Below are 21,192 nucleotides of genomic sequence, written 5' to 3' on the forward strand. Positions count from 1 at the left end.
CACCTGTCCTATGTCCCCCACCTGTCCTTTGTTCCTCACCTGTCCTGTGTCCCCCACTTGTCCTGTGTCCCCCACCTGTCCTGTGTCCCCCACCTGTCCTGTGTCCCCCACCTGTCCTGTGTCCCTCACCTGTCCTGCGTCCTCCACCTGTCCTGTGTCCCCATCTGTCCTCTCACATCATGGCTCCTTTCCTCACCATCCTTGCTTTGTTTTTTCTCCTCTTCATATGTGGCTGTTCTTGCTACAGCCTCGCCCCCGTTGCCTGGTTCCCCCTGTGGCCTCTTCCTGAGCATGTGGAGCAGTGAGGAGGAGCAGCACCAGCAGATCTCTGGGAAGACCCCCTGCTCACCTACATGCTCCCCATTCATAGCTCCTCCTGCCTTGCTAGCCAGGAACAGCTCTAGGAACTGAAGGCCCGGGTGGGGCTGGCCTGGGGGCCACCTGATGCATATTGGAGGCTGATGCCCTGCCACCCCACCCCACCTGCCTGCCAGAGATGGGGCAGGGCTGTGGTCAGAGGCACCAGCTTGTGCCTGAACTCCTGGGGCTGGGGCTGCCCTGGGGGTCTGGGTCCTGTGAATCCTGAGAGCGCTGCCTCCCTGGGTTCTGCCAATCTCAGCTTGATGGGGCAATGCCTCTGTGTCTCCCATGCAGACTTGTTCTCCTGCTTCAATGGTGGTGAGTGTGTGCACCCGGCCTTCTGTGACTGCAGACGCTTCAATGCCACTGGACCTCGCTGCCAGATGGGTGGGTCTGGGCTCCACCCCACCCCTGGGAGGGACCATGGGTGCAGGGAAAGCTAGGGGGAAAGGGGGCAGCACTTCCAGGGCTGGAACCCACCAGCCTCTGGCCTGGTGCCCACTGAAGCTACACAGAGAGGTTCTCTTTTCCCTGCCTCAGTGTACAATGCCGGCCCTGAGAGGGACAGCATTTGCCGGGCGTGGGGGCAGCACCACGTGGAGACATTTGACGGGCTCTACTACTACTTCGCTGGGAAGGGCAGCTATACACTGGTGGGGCGCCGTGAGCCTGAGGGAGAGAGCTTCTCTATCCAGGTGAGGCCTCCCCTGCCCTGCCTGTCCAGGAAGGTTTCTTTAGGCCCTGGAGGCTGCCCTGGGCTGGGATCTGCTTGTCATGGTTAAAGAGACTGGCCCCTTCTTCTTTGCATAGCCCCCAGCTCCCGCCCAGGCAGTCTGCACCTGGAAGGAGCTGGGGGCTCCACAGCTCTCGCTCACCCGCTCACCCTGGCCATTCATTCATTGAGTCACTCATTCATCAGGTATTTATTAAGTGCACACTGTACTCTTTTCTGGCATAAGGTTTGGTGTTGCGAGGCCCTGTGGACACAATACAGATGTAGCCTTTGTCCTCACAGAACTTACAGTTTAATGAAGAAAGACATCATCTCAGATGACTCATTTCAAGTGCAACTGAGTGCTGCTAAGGAGAAATGCCAAATGCTAAAAGAACATGTCCTGAAAACCTAATCGTGTTTATTGGGAAGGACGGTGACCCGGGAAAGCTTCCTGGAGAAAGTAACATTTAAGTTGGGATCTAAGGAATAAATTGGAGTTAGCCAAGTGAAGAGTAGGAGAGTGTGGGCAGACTTGAGAACATTCTGGGCAAAAAGATCAGTAGGTGCTTAGAAAGAGAATAGTGTCTCAGAGGACATGATGGAGGTCCTGGATGACTCAGTTTAGAGTTACCTCCTCTAAGAAGCCCTCCTGGATCCCCTGACCTTCCAAGCTGGCTGAGGAGCTCCTCACTGGGTAACTCAAAGTTCCACATTATGACCCTGTCATTGTATTTCTCTTACAAAGTTCTGGTTTTGGGTTGGTTTCCTCTGCCAGCTGTGAGCTTTCTAGGCCAGGGGCCATGTCTTTCTGTTTCACAGTGCCTGGATGGGTGCTCAGTGAAGGTTTGTAACGTATAGGAACACATGTGTGAAAGCCACTATCAGGCAAGCCCGATTTTCATGCCTAGCCCGTGTGCTAAACCAGGAGTCACCTTAAACCACAGCTCAATACCCCTCCATCTGGAGGAAAGTCTCTTTGGAGAACCAGCTCTCCAGGGCACCATGGTCAGTACCAAGTTAGACTCAAGGGACTGAGGGTGTTGGGAGTCTCCGGTGTTCAGTGTCTCCCTTCTGCCAGCCATTTGTGATCCTTCTGTCTCAGGCATGGACCTATGAGCCTGCCCTAGGGACCATGCCCTGGATGGGCTGGGAACTGCAACCAGTTTCCCTGTCTCTGCCTCAGCCTGTCACATAGCAGAGATTTTCATGACCCATCATTTTGTGATGGATATGTTACAATTACTTCGATGGGTTGCCGTATATTTGTGGGATACAAAATCAACTTAACAAACAACCATCATAAAAAATGAGACAAATAAAATAGAAAATATTGTAAGAATGCATTACATGATAGGGATAAGTATTGTGTTGTAAAACTTTCAGTTCTATATATTTCTTATTGTGGGTCATGGTCACAAAAGCATGAACACCCTTTAGTGAGACCATGGGGGAGCTTTCGCAGTTCCCACTTGAAGTGGCTCCAGCTTGCTTAATCACACTGAACAGTAATCTGGTAGAAGGTGCGTTCCTGTGAAGGGTTTCCACACTTGCCAGGGGTAAGCTTTGGGGAAGCTCTCCCTGCAACCCCACCCCGTCCTTTGGGTCTATGGTCTTTGAAGTCTGGGTTCTGCCTGAACAGGGGGCAGAGGAGATGTGTCTGTGTGTGTGTTTGACAGCAGCACGGGAGCTGCATGTATGCCTATGTGTGTAGGGGAAAGGTACAATCCATACCTGCCATGGGCATGCGAGAAAGGGAGTGTGTATATAGCATGTGCACTGAGAATGTCATGTGAGAATTCATGGAGTGTGTATAGATGCGTGTGTTTGTGTTCTGTATGAGTGTGAAATGGTGTGAGTATGTCTGTTGGCCTTCAATCTGTGGGGTAGCCTGGGTAGGATAAACAAAAAGGTTCAGAAATAGGGAGATGGCATGATTGACTGGGAAGAGACCTGGAATCAAGCCATCCAGACCTGAGCTAGAATCCCAGCTCTGTGATTTCCTAGTTCTGTGTGTGCAGTCTTAGTCACTTCACCTCTCTGTGAATCCATGGCCTCCCCTCTGTGACGTATGGGGACTGGGTGAGATCACAGAGGAAAGGCAGTTGATGTGCAGGAGACAGGCTATCAGCATTAGTGGAAACTCAACAAGGTTGCGAAGCTCAGGGTCAGGCCTGTGGCAGAAGCCTGCAAACCACCCTTTGAACTCCCTACTCAGGTGCACAACGACCCGCAGTGCGGCTCTTCCCCCTACACCTGCTCCAGGGCTGCCAGCCTCTTCTTTGCCGGTGAGCAGGAGATCCATCTGGCCAAGGAGGTCACCCATGGAGGTGTGAGGTAACTCTAACACCTTCCACACTGAGCTGGCCTATCCCTGTCACTGGTGATGACGGATGGGTGAGCATCTGCTCTTCTCAAGCCCAAAGGAAATTGTTTTCTGGGGACAAACAGCAATTTTCACCAACTGGACAGAAGCATACCAGTGGGTCACTGGGTTTCTTGCCACTGGGTTTTTGAAGAATGATGATTTCTTTTTTTTCCTGGAACTCTCAGACCTTCTTAGTTTCCAGACAGTAGGATTTCAGGAAAATAGAGTTTTCCAGAGAGTTGAGAGTTTACCATGATAAACATGCTTACTTTTCCCTCCCAAAATTTTTACAGAATCTTCCCAAATGGATCATCCACAGTTTCTGCCTCCTCCCAGCACATTCTGAGCACACTTTTACCCACTTCTGATGACACTGGGTCATTGTGAATGTCAGTTATCTTGCTGGGCCATCAGGGATGCTGGGGGGACCACCAAAGGATTAATGACCCCTTGCTCTACACTAAATGGCCCCAGACTGTGGTCGTTTGTGAAATCTTTCTTGCGTCTTTTCCGCACTGTTCTTTCCTTTCCTTGCTGTCCACTGTCTCTTCGTGTTACCGTCAGGGGGTCTTCCTGTAATGACACTTCTCCCTGTCCTCATATGCTGCTTCATATCTGGAAACTAGGCAACCAAGTGTCTGGGGCTGAGTGTAAAATTAATGGCCCATAGGCTTCTCCTGTGAGTAAAGAGTTGGTAAATGGGTCTTGTGTCTAGTTAGACACTACTTTTGTTTCTGTTTCCTGATATTTTGCTGGGTTGAAGGTTGCCAAATTCCAGATTGGCTAGGGATACCTGTACCAGGAGGACTGGGAAAGTGGTCAAGGCTGCTGGGCCCGGCCTCTTTTCTTGCACTCCCAGCTTTCCTCCTCTCTTGACTTCTCTTTCCACTTGGTTCCTGTGCTTCACCAAAAAAATACAGCGGATGTTTGCTTGTATTCTCTCCTGTCTGGGAGGAAGGAACTTGGAGTCACTTACTCTAAGATTTATCCCTGCCCGGGAAATTGCCATTTTAAAAAACCTTTAAAGACAAAAGAATCCAGCTTTAATGGTACACTTCTAGGCACCTGGGAATTCTGAGCATTCATAGGGAGGGGAAGTGGGGGCCTTGGATTATGGGGTAGGGACTGGCTGTTCCTTTGGCGAAGGGAGGTGCTTGGATATCCTGAAGCTCTGGGATGTGCTCTGCAGGGTCCCACTGCCACATGTGATGGGGAGCGTGCGTCTGCAGCGGCTTGCCGGCTACATCATCGTGCGGCATCAGTCAGCCTTCACCCTGGCCTGGGATGGCGCCTCGGCTGTCTACATCAAGATGAGTCCCGAGTTCATGGGCTGGACCCATGGGCTGTGCGGGAACAACAATGCTGACCCCCAGGATGACCTGGTGACCCGCTATGGTGAGGCACAGACAGGTGGCCTCTGAGAGGTTTTGGGGAGGAGGGGAGCAGGTCAGGCTGGGAGGGGTCAGAGGGGACTTGGAACAGAGCCCTGCGGTCATGGCCATGGTATTAAAGATGCAGCAGAAGGCCAAGGACCTCTTCCCAACAAATGTGTGTTCTTGGGCATGTTCTTAAAGTACACTCAACCTCAGGTTCCTCATCTGCAAAAACAGTCATAATGAGAATTCCCACTATGGTTGTGTGGGGATCTAATGGGCACTTTGCCAGTGGGATTGACCCTGCAATGTGGGGGATGGGGTGGACAGACAGGGAGCAGAGGGCCAGAGACAGCCAGGAAGAGAATTGGCCCAGCTAAAGATACCCATGGAGGAGTGGTAGGAAGTAAAAGTGGAGCGTTCAGGGCCAAATTATGGTGGCTCTGGCCAGAAGGGTTGCAACCCCTTTTGAGTAACTATACCACACTAAACACTTTACATGCATCACCTCAAGTAGTCCTTGCAACAATCTCACTGGGAGATTATGTTCCCTATGGCAAATACGGGGAAACTGAGGCTCAGAGAAGCACAGAAACTTGTTCAGGCTCACACACCAATTCTCTTTCCAGTGCGTGGTGCTGCGTCAAGTTTGGCACCATAGGGAGCTGCCAAAGGTTCCTGACTGTTCTTGCCTATTACTACCAAACAGCTTTTTCGGGGGAATGGCTCAGCTGGGAAGCTCTGATTGGGATGGGCGCTCAGGAGACTGGATTCTTCAAAACTCCTTACCCATCCCTTGGCATCGACTTTCCCTTAGAGCCCTCTGTCCCTCCTGTCCACCCGACCCCACCGCTGCCCCATTGTCATGGCAGTTCCCTCCTCCAGGGAAGCTGACTGACGATGTGGCTGAGTTTGTGCACAGCTGGCAGGAGAAGGCCCCTAACCAGCCTCCAGGGCCCACAACCTCCTCCCTGCCTCGCCCACCATGCCTGCAGCAGAGCCCAGGAACCATGCAGGTCTGGACCCTGGGGAGAGACTCCCCCACCCTAGAGCCTGGCTTACTATCCAACTCTTGGAAAGCCACTGGCTGCAGGACCCCAGGGTGGCTGGTGACCTTGGCCCCGTCCCTCTCTTCTCTACCCCTTCCCTCTGGCCCAAGTTGGGTTTCCGCATAGGGCTGTGTGTGGCTTTGCCAGCCTCTAGCCCTGGCTCCTGGCCCGTTGCTCCAGGGTGTGTATGAGAAATGTGAGGCTCTCCTGCGGCCCCCCTTTGATGCCTGCCATGCCTACGTCAGCCCTCTGCCCTTCACAGCCAGCTGCACCAGTGATCTTTGCCAGTAAGTGGGGGTGGTGTGGGCTATGGGGAACCCTCTAGTATTGGGGTGAGTGCTCAGCACATGGGCCACCAAGCTGATTGAACCCAGGCACTGCCAGATCTGCTTCCCAAAGCTCGGAAATTCTTATCTGCATAGGTGGGACTGAGCTGCCCCATTCAAGTGAAGCCCGGAAATGGGGCTGGACTCCATCAGAGTCATACAACAAGTTAGTGGCAATGCTGGGACTAGAATCCAGCATTTGTGGCTCAAGTCTAGGGATATGTGCACCTAGATGCCTTCCTGGGCAGCCTTGCCCAGCTGGGTGGAGAGGAGGGGGTTCCCTGAAGCCCAGGCAGTCTCTGAGATGCTGGCGGGCTGGTGGCACTTTGGGCTTTGTTCCAGTGTGACCCTTGGTTTCTCTGTACAGGTCAATGGGTGATGAGGCCACCTGGTGCCGGGCACTGGCAGAGTATGCCCGGGCATGTGCCCAGGCAGGGCGGCCCCTGCAGGGCTGGAGGACCCAGCTCCAGCAATGCAGTAGGTGCAGCGCAGTAGTGGGCAGGGAGGGCGTCAGGCTGTGGGTGGCATTCTCAGGCCTCAGCTCAATGTCTTGTCCTTCTCGGAATCACAGTTGTCAGAACTGTAAGCCCTGAGGTTTTGTTGCCATGTGATAGATGAAAAACCTGAGGCTTAGAGTGGGAGGGACTAGCCTGGGTGATTCTCAGAGCCTCCCCTTGCAATTCCTTCTCCTTGTCAATTTCCTGGGCCCCCAATGCTCCCTCTGGAACTAGAGAATTAGGAAAATCAAAGCCCTCCCTTCCATCCCCACCCCATGGCCTGGGGTAGGAGTTGGGTCCTGGCAGAGCTGAGGCTAGTAGCTGACAGACCATGGACTTCCTCCTTCCCAAGTTGTGCACTGCAAGGAGAAGGCCTTTACGTACAACGAGTGCATCGCCTGCTGCCCTGCCTCCTGCCAGCCCCGGGCGTCCTGCGTGGACAGTGAGATCGCCTGTGTGGATGGCTGCTACTGCCCCAATGGTATGCTAGGGGCAGATGTAGGTGCCTGGCACCATCTTCCTGGCCTGGCACAGATGGGCATAAAGCAGGAGTTCAGACGATGCCTGTTTGTGGAAGGAAGGAAGGAAAGAAGGATAGAAGGAAAGAAGGAAGGGAGGAAGGGAGGGAGGAAGGAAGGGAGGGAAGAAGGGAAGGAGGGAAGAAGGAAGGAAGGGAGGGAGGGAGGGAAAAAGGGAGAAAGAAAAGAAGGAGGGAGGGCGTGAGGGAGGAAGGGAGGAAGGAGCAAACAACAAATAAACAAATGAATAAAAATGGTTTAAGGGAAGTGAGGTTGGGGACAGAACAGCAGCCTCTTGAGAGATTCTTCAGGACATTTGATTTCATAGGGATATTTAAATTAATCAGGGCTACACTTCTTAAGGTGTGTATGATGAGAACAGGTCATTCGCTTACATATACACATACATTTGTTTAAGCATGCATCCATGTGTGGGGACTTTATCGTGTTGTTTTTCAGTGTATAAATTTGCAGCACATTTATAGTGTGCAACTCACTTGGCTAGGAGGATGGCTGAGATAAAAAACATAAAGATACAGGCATTGACTTCCGGGATCAGAGTCTGGTTTCAGGGATATGATGCTCATATGACCAGTCTAAGGTATGATGAGGTGAAGGCCAGCTCAGGGGTTCAGATGAGAAAAAAATATAGGAATTCAGAATGGGGAGAGGTTGTCAGGGAAGTATTCCTGGAGGAGGTGGTGCCTGGTGCCTAAGCTGGTTTAGATGCGCTGACAGGCTTTTGAAGGTGGTGAGGAGAAGCTCATGTGCAGGTTGGAGGTGGGGTTGTGGACAGTTCTCTGAGCAAAGGTCTAGAGATGGGATTCTTTCACCAGAAGGTGTTCACTTGCTTGAGCCAAGGACTTAGAGAGGAGAAAGTTTGGGAGCTAAGAGATGAATGAAGTTAGATAAGGGGATCTTTATCGCAGGCCCAGAAGCCACGAATGGTTTGTGAACAGGGGCAGAGGTGAGTTAATTTGTCCTTTGCTGTCATTCTAGGGCTCATCTTCGAGGATGGGGGCTGTGTGGCACCAGCTGAGTGTCCCTGTGAGTTTCACGGGACTATGTACCCACCTGGCTCTGTGGTGAAGGAAGACTGCAATGCTTGGTCTGTGTCTGCTGCCGGGAAGTGGGCTGTGGGGCATGGCTGCTGAGGCTTTCCACGAGGGCTGTCCATCTGGGGTCTAGGGGCTCTCACTCAGTACCTTTGAGTCCCAGGGGAATCTCATTAGCTCCAATCCATGGAGGGAATCTCTCCCACCCATTTTAGAGATGGGTGACTGAGGGCTGGGAACAGGCACACTATGGGCCCTGCAGTTTCCCAGCATCTAGCTCCGGCCTGGAGGGGTGACCCCTTGCCTCCTTGGTCTCTGTGTTTTAGCACATGCACTGCGGGCAAGTGGGTGTGCAGCACAGCTGTCTGCCCAGGTATGTCTGACCCCCACCTTGCACTAGACTCCCTTCCACCAGTCTGATAGGTTTGGGACAAGGAACCTCTGGGGACCAGGCCTGCTGCAGGTGGGGGTAACACTCAGTTTCTGGCTAAGTCTGGGCCCCTTTGTATCCTCAGAACCACTTTGCCTGTTTATGGGATGACCAGCCCGTCAGGAAGGGTTTTCCATGAGAGAAGGCTTTGTCATGGGTTCTGTATATCTAAGGACCTTCCTGAGTTGGGTAGGGGGACTTGGACTGAGCCTGGTTCTCAAGGGCAGGCCCTGGTCTCCCCTCCGAGGGAGACCCCCAGGGCAGGGCTGTGCCTCTCTTCAGAGAGTTCTCTGGGCATAGGCCTATGTCTCCCACTGCCCAGGGCTCTCAGAGGACAGGCCTCATTCCTTACACTGCTCTGATTCCTGAGGGTAGGGTGCTGTGTCCTGCTCATGCTTGGAGCTTGCAGGGCAGGGCTCCCCTGGTGCAGCTCCCGTGGGTCAGTGGCCTTTCTCTGCCTCTCAGCTGAGTGCTCAGTGACTGGTGACATTCACTTCACAACCTTTGACGGCCGCCGGTACACGTTCCCCGCCACATGTCAGTACATCCTGGCCAAGAGCCGCTCCTCGGGCACCTTCACCGTGATATTGCAGAACGCCCCGTGTGGCCTGGTAAGAGCTGGGGATCCCAGACCCCAGCTACCCCTGTCTACTGCCCCCAAGAGAGACCGGGACTCAGGGCAGGGCTCTGGTCTTCCCATGGCCCCCACCTGCTGCCTCTTCTCTCTGGGCAGAGCCGGGGCAGAAGACTGGGTTCTGGCCCAAGCACCTCTGCTGACTGAGAGTTACTTCCCTTTCCTGGGCCTCAGTGGGCTTTGGTTTTTGTTTTTAGATTTTACTACCTAAAATTTATATATATATATATATATATATACACACAAATATATATTTTTATATATATATACAAATATATTTATATAAATTATAAATACACACACACAAATATATATTTATATAAATTTATATATAATATATAAATATACAATATGTAGTAAAACTTAAATCTATAAATTTTTATATATCTGTATATAATAAATATATATAAATATATAAAATATATAGTAAAATCTAAATCTATATAAATATAAATATATATATGAAAGTATAACACTGGCACCTACTTTTAATCCAATTAATTTATGAAACAAATCTCTTATAGAATACATATTGGCATTGAAACAGTTTAAAGAAATGTAGTGACTATCTACAAAAAGTTAGTTTTGATTGTTGGTTTCCTCCCATACTTTATGTGTCTTCACACAGGAAGAAAATTTAAATTTTAAAACATTTTATATTCCACAATATTTTAAAAAGGACACTGTTGTCTACTGCTATTTTTTTTTTTTTTTTGAGATGGAGTCTTGCTCTGTTGCCCAGGCTGGAGTGGAATGGCACGATGTTGGCTCACTGAAACCTCCGCCTCCCAGGTTCAAGCAATTCTCTTGCCTCAACCTCCCGAGTAGCTGGGATTACAGGCATGCGTCACCACATCTGGATAATTTTTATATTTTTAGTAGAAATGGGGTTTCACCATGTTGGTCAGGATGGTCTCGAACTCCTGACCTCGTGATTTGACCTCCTTGGCCTCCCAAAGTGCTGGAATTATAGGCGTGAGCCACTGCGCCCAGCCTGCTATGGTCTTCATAAAGAACTTGACTTAAAATTTCAAATAAAAAAGAATTCAGGTTCTAGGATAACTCTGTATCTTTTAAGAGCATTTTTATATAGAACAATTTGAACAACATGCAAACAACATCTTTTGTTGTTGCATACCTGTATTAGGAAAATTATACCCATTTTACAGAAAAATCCCAAAATATTTACTGCAATAAGCTCAAGACAATGTTAGAAAGACCAGTGTGAATGGCATACAGAAATCTCTTCCTTATAAATTATTAATTGGAATTCCTGATTGTGGAGTGGGCCTCTGTGTTTTTAAAAAAAAATCTCTAAAATTGGTTTAATTCAACTTTGTCTTCTCTGCTTCATTGGATTGCACCTTCAACATTCGTCCCTCTCTTCCTTGCTTCTTTCTTTCCATCCTTTTGTCCTTCCTTCTGCAAACATTGAATACCTAATTGTGCCAGAAGCTGAGCTAGGTGGAGACTGGGATGAATTAGAGATGGCTCTGCCTTCCTGGGCCCTATAGTTTGGTGGGCAAGGCAGACAAGTGAACCTGTTGTAACTGGGCTTCAGCAGCTGTGAGAACATGGAGGGCGCAGGGTGGATCTCCGCGGGGGAACTGCTTGTTGTTGTTTTACTTGGGCTCTGGGTGGCAGCAGCGTGAAGTGGATCAGGAAAGACTTCTTGGAGGACATGACCCTTGAGCTGTGTCAGTCACCTGTGAACATAACAGAAAATGGCCAACGTGAAAGTCTGGGGTAGATGGGGGTGTTTGCCTCTCAGCGGTGACTCTGCTGTCCCTGGGCTGATCATGCGCAGCCAGTCCTGGAAGCTCCAGTCTGGGCTGTGCCCAAGCTCCTCCCCACACATCAGAGCAGGAGCTCACACCCACACCCAGGGCAGCTGCCCCCCAGTCCTGCCTCCCTGCTGGCTTTGCTCCAGCCCCCAGCACTGAGGGCCCTGAGTGCGAGCAGGCATCAGCTGAAGGTGTCACTCCATGGCCCTGGGGACACAGGCTGAACTGTGGATGAGGCAGAGGACTGGGTTTTCTTCTCCTTTTGGCCTGAGGGTCCCCTTCCCTTCTTTCTGCTAGAGAATGGCCTGGCCCTACCTTGGCTGCTTTCTGAGTCAGGAGACAGCTCTTCCTCAAAGTGGAGTCATTCCCATCACATTCTGAGGGTGGCAAAAGACAGACAGGACACACAGACACAGCCCAGCTGCTCCTTCCCACTCACAGAATTCTGAGGGCTACTGGGCCTCAGGGTCACTTACTCAGCATCCCCCCACATTTTTTTCTGTCACCCAGGCTGGAGTAAAGTGGCACAATCTCAGCTCACTGCAACCTCAACCTCCCAAACTCAGTTGATCTTCCCACCTCAGCCTCCAGGGTAATTCCTAATACATATTGACTGTATGTAATCTGGTATTCTGGATTATATGTAATCTGGTACCACAGGCACATGCCATCTGGCTAGTTTTTTTTTTTTTTTTTTTTTTTTTAGTATTGGGGGTTTTTTTTTTTTTTTTTTTTTTTTTTGTAGAGATGGGGGTTCATAATGTTGTCCAGACTGGTCTCGAACTCCTGGGCTCATGCGATTCACTTGCTTCAGCCTCCCAATGTTGAGATTATAAGTGTGAGCCACCACATCAGGCCATCTTCTCTCTAGGCAGAGTCAGGGGCAGAGGACTGGTTTCCGACCGAAGAGAAGAGAGAAGGTTCTTCAACCTTCTGTCTGCCATGTCCCTGATAGGCGGTGGGCCAGCCTTGGCCCGAAGCAACCCTCTTCTTTGCAGGACAGTGCCTCTTGACAGCAGGTTCTTTTTATCTTGGGCCAGCTCTCCTCCTTGTAACTTCACCCACATCATGGACCCATGGAGGACCAACCCTGTGCCAGCTCCGTGCTGGGCATGGTGAGATTACACAGAGGAATCAGACCCTGATTCATGCTCCTGTTGCCTGTAGGGAGGTCAGCATGTCCTCAGAGAGCTTCCACACAAGCTACAACTTGATCAGTGCCGTCACAGGGGGTTCTGTGAAGGAAGAAATAGTCCTACATGTCAGAAAAAAAGGATCAGGGAAAACCTCATGACGGAGGTGGCATTTGGGCTAAGTGGACTAAAAAGTGAGCCTAAAAAGAAATCAGGTATGCATGGGTAAGGAGAGGGAGGGAGGGCACTCCAAGGGCTGATTAGATCATATGAGAAAAGCAATGAGGTTGGAATATTCCAGGATCCATTAAAGCAGATACAGAAGGACTTGGCAACTGACTGACTGTCTGGTAAAATTGGGAGTGCGTGGGAGAGAAGTCAAAGATGAAGCTGTGACTGCAATGCTGGGTGACCAGCACGGAGTGGGGTGGGGACATTAACAGAGAGGATGATAATGACGATGATACAATATTTGCACAGTGCTTTGAACTTTGATCAATTACTTTGCAAATAACATCTAATTTAAGTCTCAACATACCCCATGTGGTAGTTATCATTCTCCCTGTTTTAAATATGATGAGACAGGTCTACAGAGGCTTGGGGCATTCCTGACGATCCACAGCCAGCAGGAGGCAGAGCTGAGCCCAACCTAGGGTGGATGTTATCGCAGCGTCTTAATACATCCACCCCAGAACCTGTGTAGTGTTTGCAGTCCTCAAAGTGTTTTAAAGTAGACTTTATTTTTTAGAACATCTTTATCTTTCCAGAATAATTGCAAAGATAGTACCTAGAGTTCCTATCTATCTTACACCCACTTACCCCTGACATCTTACACTAGTATGATACATATGTTAAAAATAATGAACCGATGTTAATAAATAATCATAAGCCAAAGTCCATACCTTATTTAGGTTTCTATAGTTTTTACCTAATGTCATTTTTCTGATCCAGGGTACCAGATTACACACAGTCATCATGTCTCCTTAGGCTCTTCATGGATGCTACAGTTTCTCAGATTTCCCTTGTTTATGATGGCCTGGACAGTTTGAGGAGTGCTGGTCAGGTGTTTTGGAGAATGCCCCTCTATTAGAATATGTCTGATTTTTTTTCCCTCATGGTTATACTGGGGTTATGCTTTTTGGGAGGAAGGTCACAGAGGTAAAGTGCCATGTTCATCACATCTTATCCATGGTACATACTATGAACATGGCTTATCGCTGTTGATTCTGACCTTGATCATCTGGTGGAGGTAGTGTTTTTCAGGTTTCTCCACTGTAAACTTACTCTTTTCCCCTTTTTCCACACTGTTCTTTTTGGAAGTCACTATGTGCAGCCCACACTTACAGAGTGGGAAGTTATGCTCCCCCTCCTTGAAGGCAGAGAATCTACATAAATTATTTAGATTTTTTCTGCCAGGGAGATTTGTCTCTTTTCTCCCATTTACTTATTTATATCAGCATACACTCATGGCTATTTATTTTCTACTTTGAGTTATAATCCACTACATCTTTATGTTCTTACTTGAATTCTTTCAGTTGATTCCTTGTCCCTTTGACATTGTGTGTGTATATGGTGGTGGTGGTGGGGCCTGAGTGTGTGTGTGTGTTCACGTTTTTACTTTCTGGGTCTACTAGATGCACCAGGCTTATCTTGTATCATTCCTGTCCCAGTCCTAGTATCATCCTTTTCTCCAAAAATATTACGAGGCTCTCCTGGTTCCTTTTATTGGACAATGGCATTAGGATCAAGATCTGGGTATGAGATGTGCCCGTTGCTACTGGGATATGATTTATTTTAGGCAGTCTCAGCTAACAGAGAAAGGAAGTACCATCAATACCTGTGGGATATTGGTTCCAGCACCCCACTCTCCACAGATACCAAAATCCACAGATGCTCAAATCCCTTATGTAACATGGTATAGAGTATTTCCATATAACCTATGCACTTCCTCCTGTATACTTCAGATCATCTCTAGGTTGCTTATAATACCTAATACAATGTCAGTGCTAATATAAATAGTCATTATGCTATATTGTTTAGGGAATAATGGTAAGAAAAGCCTGTACATGTACAGTACAGACACAAGCATCCGTATTTTTTTCCAAATGTTTTCAATCCATGGTTGGTTGAATCCATAGATGCAGCACCCTGGATATGGAGAGCTGACTGTATTTGCATAACTATGTTTATCTTTGTATATATGCATAGGTATAAATATTTTTCAGTATAACCATCTGTATCTATATGCTAACCATGACTTCATACTGATGGTCCAATTCTAATCCATTCCACATGGATCATTCTAGCTTCTTCCTCTTGCTTATCTGTAAACATTCACTCTAACAGTAAGAAACCTGGCCTCACCATACACCATCCATTTACCTAATTGTTCAATTCCAGTATATATGTATATTCCTATTAATGCATACCTCTATAGGAAATAACTTTATCAACTAAAGTACAGTTTTTGTGCACAGCTCCTTTTGCCTTTAGTCTTATAAATTCCACTTATTTCAAAGTCACTATGTCAACACCTTTCCTCCCACTCTCTTCACTAAGATTGTTTTATAGGTTTGTAATGCAGTTATATTTTTTAATTGTTTAGTCTACACTTCATGCTGATATCCCCTCCTACATGATTTTTAGAATTTGCTTACATCAAGTTTCACTCTTAGTGAAGCTTTGTGGGCTTTTGGAGGTAAATGCAACCTCCAAAATATTTTATACACATTAAAAAATCTGTACCCAACTGGGTAGGATTGGGTAAATGCAAGTGTTGTATCTGTTTTGCAGAGGAGAGAACTGAGCTCTGGAGAATTTAAGTGACTCCTTTAAGGTCACATAGCTTTCAGCTACATTAGGATTTAAACCTGAGACTTTTGACTAAAAGGTGTGGGCTTTATTTCCACACAGGTGGCACATCCAGAGGGGACTAGAGGATGAGTGGGTTGAACAAAGAATATGATGTTTTAGACATAATGATTTTGAGCTTTTTCAGGGATTTTCTGTCCCCCTGGGCAGGAACTCAGAAGGATGATTGTGGCTTGTTGCACAGTGTCTTTCCTTAAAGTTTCAAACCCTGCTCGTTCTGTCACTTCGCTGTGTCACTCTCCTGGTTCACTTTCTCTGCTTGGCTGTTGGACTTAGGATAAAGTCTAAAAATAATTCAAGGCTCTGCCTAAGCTGGCCTTTACCTACCTCTTGAACCTTTTTAAAAATTATTTTTATTATTTTTTTTTGTAAAGATGGGGTCTCTCTATGCTGAGCAGGCTGGTCTCGAATGCCTGGGCTCAAGCAATCCTCCCACCTCAGCCTTCTAAAGGGCTGAGGTTACAGGCATGAGCCACTGTGCCCAGCCTTGACCCTTATCTTAAACGACTTTGCCTGATGGGTTCTGTTTCCTCTGGTCTTCTTTATGCCCTTACATGCATTAAACGACTTCCTGCATCAGAGCTTTTGTTGTTTTGTACAAGTTGTTCCTGTTGCCTGGATGTCTCCTTCTTCCTCTTCTCTCTTTGCCCAGCTAGCTTCCATGCATTCTTCAGATTTCAACTCAAATATCACCTTTCTATGTGCCTTGGTTTTCTAATCTGCAAAGTGGGCATGTTAGTAATACTTTGTTAATTAGATTGCTATGACAGTTAGGTGAGTGAACATATACAAAGATATCTGAACAGCACTGAACATAGTAACTCCACGTGAAAGTTAGCTGTTGGTTATAATTTCATAATAATATTGTAGTATTATTATGGGTTTTATTATTGTTATGATAATTTTATGTTATTATCATTCCCTAGGAAGGCCTTTCCTACCTCTGCAGACTAAGTCTGGTTCCTTCACATGCTTTTCTAACACTCAACACCTGCTAACAGCACTGATCACAATTATAATTGAATAATCAATGTTGTTAATTGCTTATTTAATGTCTGTGTCCCACACAAGTATATAATTTCCATGAGGACAGAAACCTTGTCTTATCACTGAATTCATAAAGTCTGATACAGTATGCCTTGCACATAGTTGGTGCTCAGTTAAGTGTTTAAATGAATGGTTGTGTGGATGTTTTCCTGTGGAGGGAATTATGAAAGGGGCCCAATGTGTGGCCATTTTAGAGGTAGAGAACCTGAGGCCCAGAGAATATTACCTCATTTCCTGACTGCTTGTCAGTGGAGTGCAGGATGTAACACATGAAATGAGTTATATAAACACCCATAAAGGGATGAAATTAAAGTTCTGGGTTGTGATGGGGTGGGGGAGGCCAGTGTTTCTGAGGCCACACTCTGGGCCACCTGGGTTCCATCTCTTCTCTGTGTCTTTAGATAACCTGAGACTTGACCATCATTTTTATTAGTGTTATCCTCATTCTGCTACTAACCTTCTCCAATCTGAGCCTCTGCCTACTCATTCCCAGAGAATGAGGGTAACATTTGGTTGGATGGTCCCTGATATCCTTGGGGTTCTGTCTGGAACCAGCAGGATGGACAGACCAACCAACTCTGCCCGCTGACCTTTCTATCTCTGCAGAACCAAGATGGAGCCTGTGTCCAGTCAGTGTCAGTGATTCTGCATCAGGACCCTCGGAGGCAGGTGACCCTGACCCAGGCAGGGGATGTCCTTCTGTTTGACCAGTACAAGATCATCCCGCCATACACGGATGGTACGGTTGGGTGGACAACAGACGTAGTTGGGAACTGAGGGTTTGGACCTCTTTTCCCAGGCTTCTCTGGCTAAAAGCACTGCTACACTGGCAAAAATTCATATTCTAGTACTGGGTTGGTCAGGGTAGGGGACACTTTGGTTGTAAAAATGTGGACTCCAAAATGTGTCCTTGTCCCACCTCAACAGGACAGTGGGCTTCCTAGCAGTGTGATGGCTTCTCTTAACATGAGCATATGCATGGATGTTTCCCATCCTGACTCTCATAATTTATTAACTACTTGTTATACTCTCTGATTCCACAAGAAACTTATGAGTAGCTCATAAGAAACACATCTAACAAAAATGGCAAAACGAGTAAGAAAGAAAAACCTAGCACCAGAAAGAAAGAAAAGCAACAACAGGAGCTCAAGGTTGAGAGGAGTGGGAATGCACTGGGTGTCAAAAGGCTGCAGAAATAAATATAAACCATAAAGGGTATAAAATGTTCTACAATAAAATCTAAAATTTAAATTTGTTACACTTGAGTCTAAAATTGTATCATGAGCTTCCATAATAAAACTGTGTTGTGGCCACTGTGAAGAGAATGGGTAGTTACAGAATCCTCCTTCTGCTAGAGGAGGAAACGTGTACCAGTTCCTTAGTGGGAGCAAAGCTTTAATTGGCACTTGATGCTAAAAAAAAATTTCTCAGCCCAGGCCGCCGTGGGAAGTTATCCCTGGGTCCCGATTTCGTCACTGAACAGGGTTTCCTCAAGCCTCCCCAAACCAGCTTCATGGCAGGCACGGCTTCAGTGTGGGGGGTCTGAGCCGGCCAGGCAGGTGGCGGTGGTGGGTGCGTTGTGTACTGGCTGCCCTCCCACTCTCCCCCTTCGGATTCTGTGCCCAGATGCCTTTGAGATCCGTAGGCTGTCCTCCGTGTTCCTGCGGGTGAGGACGAATGTGGGCGTGCGTGTGCTCTATGATCGTGAGGGGCTGAGGCTGTACCTGCAGGTGGACCAGCGATGGATGGAGGACACCGTGGGCCTCTGCGGCACCTTCAATGGCAACACGCAGGACGACTTCCTGTACGTAGGCCTGCGCCGGAAGCGGAAGAGGAGGGGAAATGGGCCTCTTGGCTGGGGAATCTAGAGGTACTGCCCAAACATGCTTCTCCCATGGGCCTTCACCATTTATTGCTTTACATTTAAATTTAAGTATGTTTCTTTAAAGCAGCAGTTTGCAGTCCTCTGTGTGCGGAAGACTCACCTGGGGAGCTTGCTAACCACTGACTCCTGAGGCCCGCTCCTCAAGATTTAGGGTAGACTCAGGAATCCTATTTTTGATAATCACCTCTAAGATTCCAGTATGGGAGGTCTGTGGACCATACCTTGAGAAATGCTGTTTAGAATGAGGTCTTAAAACCCAGGACCTCAGACTGACTGATTTGGCTCATGGTTTTGTTTGTTTTAATTGAGGTGGACACTTTTGGTGAGTGTAAGCCCCTAGTGAGCCAAAGAAACAAACTTTCGCACTTTCTAACCCACCAGGCCAGTCTAACCCATGTACCTTTCCTACCTGGTACTTGAAGCCTCTTGAGTTTGCACCCCATGAGCCTCCCAATATTCAGGGAAAGGCTGTTTTCTGTGAGCTGGCATATTTGGGCGCAGACATAGATTAGGAACTTGGCAAAGTTCCTAGAAAGGAGAACAAAGGATTGATCTTAAAGGCTGGAGATTCTGGCCAGTCCTTCAAGTTACATGCATTAATGGATGCAGAAGGAAACAGGGGAGGCATTCTTTAACCAAAAAAGAGAACTCAGATTTGCTGTGAAGAATAAAAACAAGATAAATCTCAGAACTTTTCAATGCATATACATTTAAAACTATGCCATTCTACTACACCTTGCCTGGTAGGGCTGATGTTAGGGTAGCTGGCCAAATAGTAGGGGCAGACCCTGGTTTAGTGTGTAAGCTATTTGCCACTCTACTAAATGTGACTTCTGGGTAGGAATATTGCCCTACATAATATAAGTGCTGTCGTTGCCTTGGAACAATATGTGGGCATGATGGGTGCCAGGCAGAACCTGCCCCCCATACAGACCACGACCTCCCTCTGCTCAGCACCTACACCTGCATTTGGTGACTCTTGGAGACCTGTGATGTCTAGGAAACATGCTCATCTCCCTTCCTCCCTTCACTGCGCCTTGTGTAACAGTTTCCTACTGAGACAGCCAAATGGAAGCCAAGGAGTTTTCAGGAACTGCCCTTGGAGAAGGGAGGAGGGAAAAAGTCTTACCCCTATGGGGTTTGATTCTCTTCATGATGTCCCTGTTTCTTTTTCTGACCCGAAGAGCTGGGGTTGGGGAATGAAGTGGGCAGTGTATGGTCCTAGCCCATTTTGAGCTGTTTTGTTAAATGTTATGCGTGTGTGTATGTGTGTGTGTGTGTGCGTGTGTGCACGCGTGCATGTGTATCTCCATAACTCTATGTGTTTGAATGTGGCTGTGTGGACCACCTTGGCTGTCTGGCATATATTTGTGCTCTGTATGTGTGTGTGTGTTGAGGGTGTCTGCATATACATGTTATAGGTTTGGGTGAGTACACATGCTCCTCTGAGTGTGTGTATATGGATGTGTAGATTATGACTGTGTGTGTGTATATGAGTAAGTAGATGCTTACCTGGATCTGTACTATTTGTGTCCCTGGGTCCACGTGGGCAAGTGTGTGAATATGGCTATAACATGGCTGCAGGTCCCCAGTGGGTGTACCTGAGAGCACCCCACAGCTCTTTGGCAATTCCTGGAAAACGCTTTCTGCTTGCTCCCCGCTGGTCCCTGGCTCCCCACTGGACCCCTGCGATGTACACCTGCAAGCTGGTGAGTTGGCAGGGGAAGGGGAGAGGCATGGGTGACTGGGGTTGGGAGGACTGCTTCTTCAAGAGATATGAAAAGGGAACTCGGGTCAGGAGGGTGCTGGCCAAATTTGTAGGAGTGCTAAGAAAATGAGGAGCAGCAGGGGGGCGGGGAGGAGAGACAGTGAGGTCCAGGCAGACAGGAAGCCTCATAGTCTTTCACTATCAGGTAAACACATGCACCTTTATACTGGCTTCTCCATCTCAGGGCAAAGGCTGAAGTCAGCTCTGTGACCCCACCAGGCCCCACTCTCTCTGCCCATGTCCCCTACTACTCCCGTGCCCTCTGCTGTGCCGCAGCCACCCTGGCCTTCTTATCATTCTTTCTACACAGTCAGGACTGCTCTCCTCTCCACGCCTTTGCACCTGCAGTTGCCTTTCCTGGAATGCTCTTTCTGGAGACACAGACATCCCTCAGTTCCTTGCTTCTTTCAGATTTTTGCTCAGACATCACCCCCTTGCTGAGGCCTTCCTGACTGCCTGAATTCAAATTGCCATTGACTCTCCTGCCTGGCCTTGCACTCCCCATGCTGCTTCTTAGCTTTCTCTTGCTCCTTAGCTTCTCCACTTTTGAAGTTGCTATGTGAATTTTTTAGTGATGATCTCCTTTGACCAGAATGTAAGCTCCAGGGATTTTCATCAAGCTGCATATTCACACCCAGATGTACTAAACCACACCCATATCTTCCCAGCCAGCTGTGCACTGAGGTAGCTACCTACATCCATACTGTGCACGTGTGTGCGCACACACACACACACACACACACTCCCTCCCCTGAGCCATGGGGAGGGAGAGAGACTGAGTCCTGGGACACCGGGCAGACTGCCCTCTGACCGTATGACTCCTGTTCTTCCTGCCCCAGCCTCCTACTCAGTGCAGGCCTGCAGTGTGCTCACGGGGGAGCTGTTTGCACCCTGCTCTGCGTTCCTGAGCCCTGTGCCCTACTTTGAGCAGTGCCGCAGGGACGCCTGCCGCTGCGGGCAGCCCTGCCTATGCACAACGCTGGCCCACTACGCCCACCTGTGCCGACGCCATGGGCTCCCTGTTGACTTCCGCGCCCGCCTGCCAGCCTGCGGTGAGTGCCTACCCACGTAGGGGTGGGCTGGAGGAGCTGCAGCTCCAGACCTGAGTGTCCCCTGCCCCCTCTCCACTGGGATGCCCTCCAGTCTCCTCCAGCCTGACTGCACCCGTAGCCTGCTTCTCCTCCCGTGCCCTCCACCACTGCCAATGATCCCATCCCCTCGGTCACTCAGGCATAACACCTGGGATGTGTGACTCAGGACTGCTTCTGTTACCCTTGCTTCCACTCCATCTCAAGTCCTGTCAGTCCTGCTAATCCCAGATTCTCCCACTCCATCAGAGCCACTTTGCATTGCACCTTTCTTTTTTTTTTTTTTTTTTTTTT

General features: G+C 48.5%; 1 protein-coding gene across 1 annotated transcript in view; it reads left to right on the forward strand.

Annotated features, from left to right (window-relative positions):
- OTOG (otogelin) overlaps positions 1 to 21,192 on the forward strand; it is a 104,812-nt gene that overhangs the window by 6,500 nt on the left and 77,120 nt on the right. Inside the window, exons 5-19 of the mRNA XM_017525822.2 lie at positions 655 to 747; positions 901 to 1,055; positions 3,291 to 3,409; positions 4,630 to 4,835; positions 5,699 to 5,829; positions 6,043 to 6,149; positions 6,556 to 6,665; positions 7,038 to 7,166; positions 8,203 to 8,311; positions 8,585 to 8,631; positions 9,154 to 9,299; positions 16,764 to 16,896; positions 17,784 to 17,961; positions 19,627 to 19,751; positions 20,650 to 20,862. Coding sequence (XP_017381311.1) covers positions 655 to 747; positions 901 to 1,055; positions 3,291 to 3,409; positions 4,630 to 4,835; positions 5,699 to 5,829; positions 6,043 to 6,149; positions 6,556 to 6,665; positions 7,038 to 7,166; positions 8,203 to 8,311; positions 8,585 to 8,631; positions 9,154 to 9,299; positions 16,764 to 16,896; positions 17,784 to 17,961; positions 19,627 to 19,751; positions 20,650 to 20,862 — 2,001 coding nt within the window. The remainder of the gene's footprint in view (positions 1 to 654; positions 748 to 900; positions 1,056 to 3,290; positions 3,410 to 4,629; positions 4,836 to 5,698; positions 5,830 to 6,042; positions 6,150 to 6,555; positions 6,666 to 7,037; positions 7,167 to 8,202; positions 8,312 to 8,584; positions 8,632 to 9,153; positions 9,300 to 16,763; positions 16,897 to 17,783; positions 17,962 to 19,626; positions 19,752 to 20,649; positions 20,863 to 21,192) is intronic.

The sequence above is a fragment of the Cebus imitator genome, unplaced genomic scaffold (assembly GCF_001604975.1).
Source record: "Cebus imitator isolate Cc_AM_T3 unplaced genomic scaffold, Cebus_imitator-1.0 Scaffold39, whole genome shotgun sequence".
Lineage (NCBI taxonomy): Eukaryota > Metazoa > Chordata > Mammalia > Primates > Cebidae > Cebus > Cebus imitator.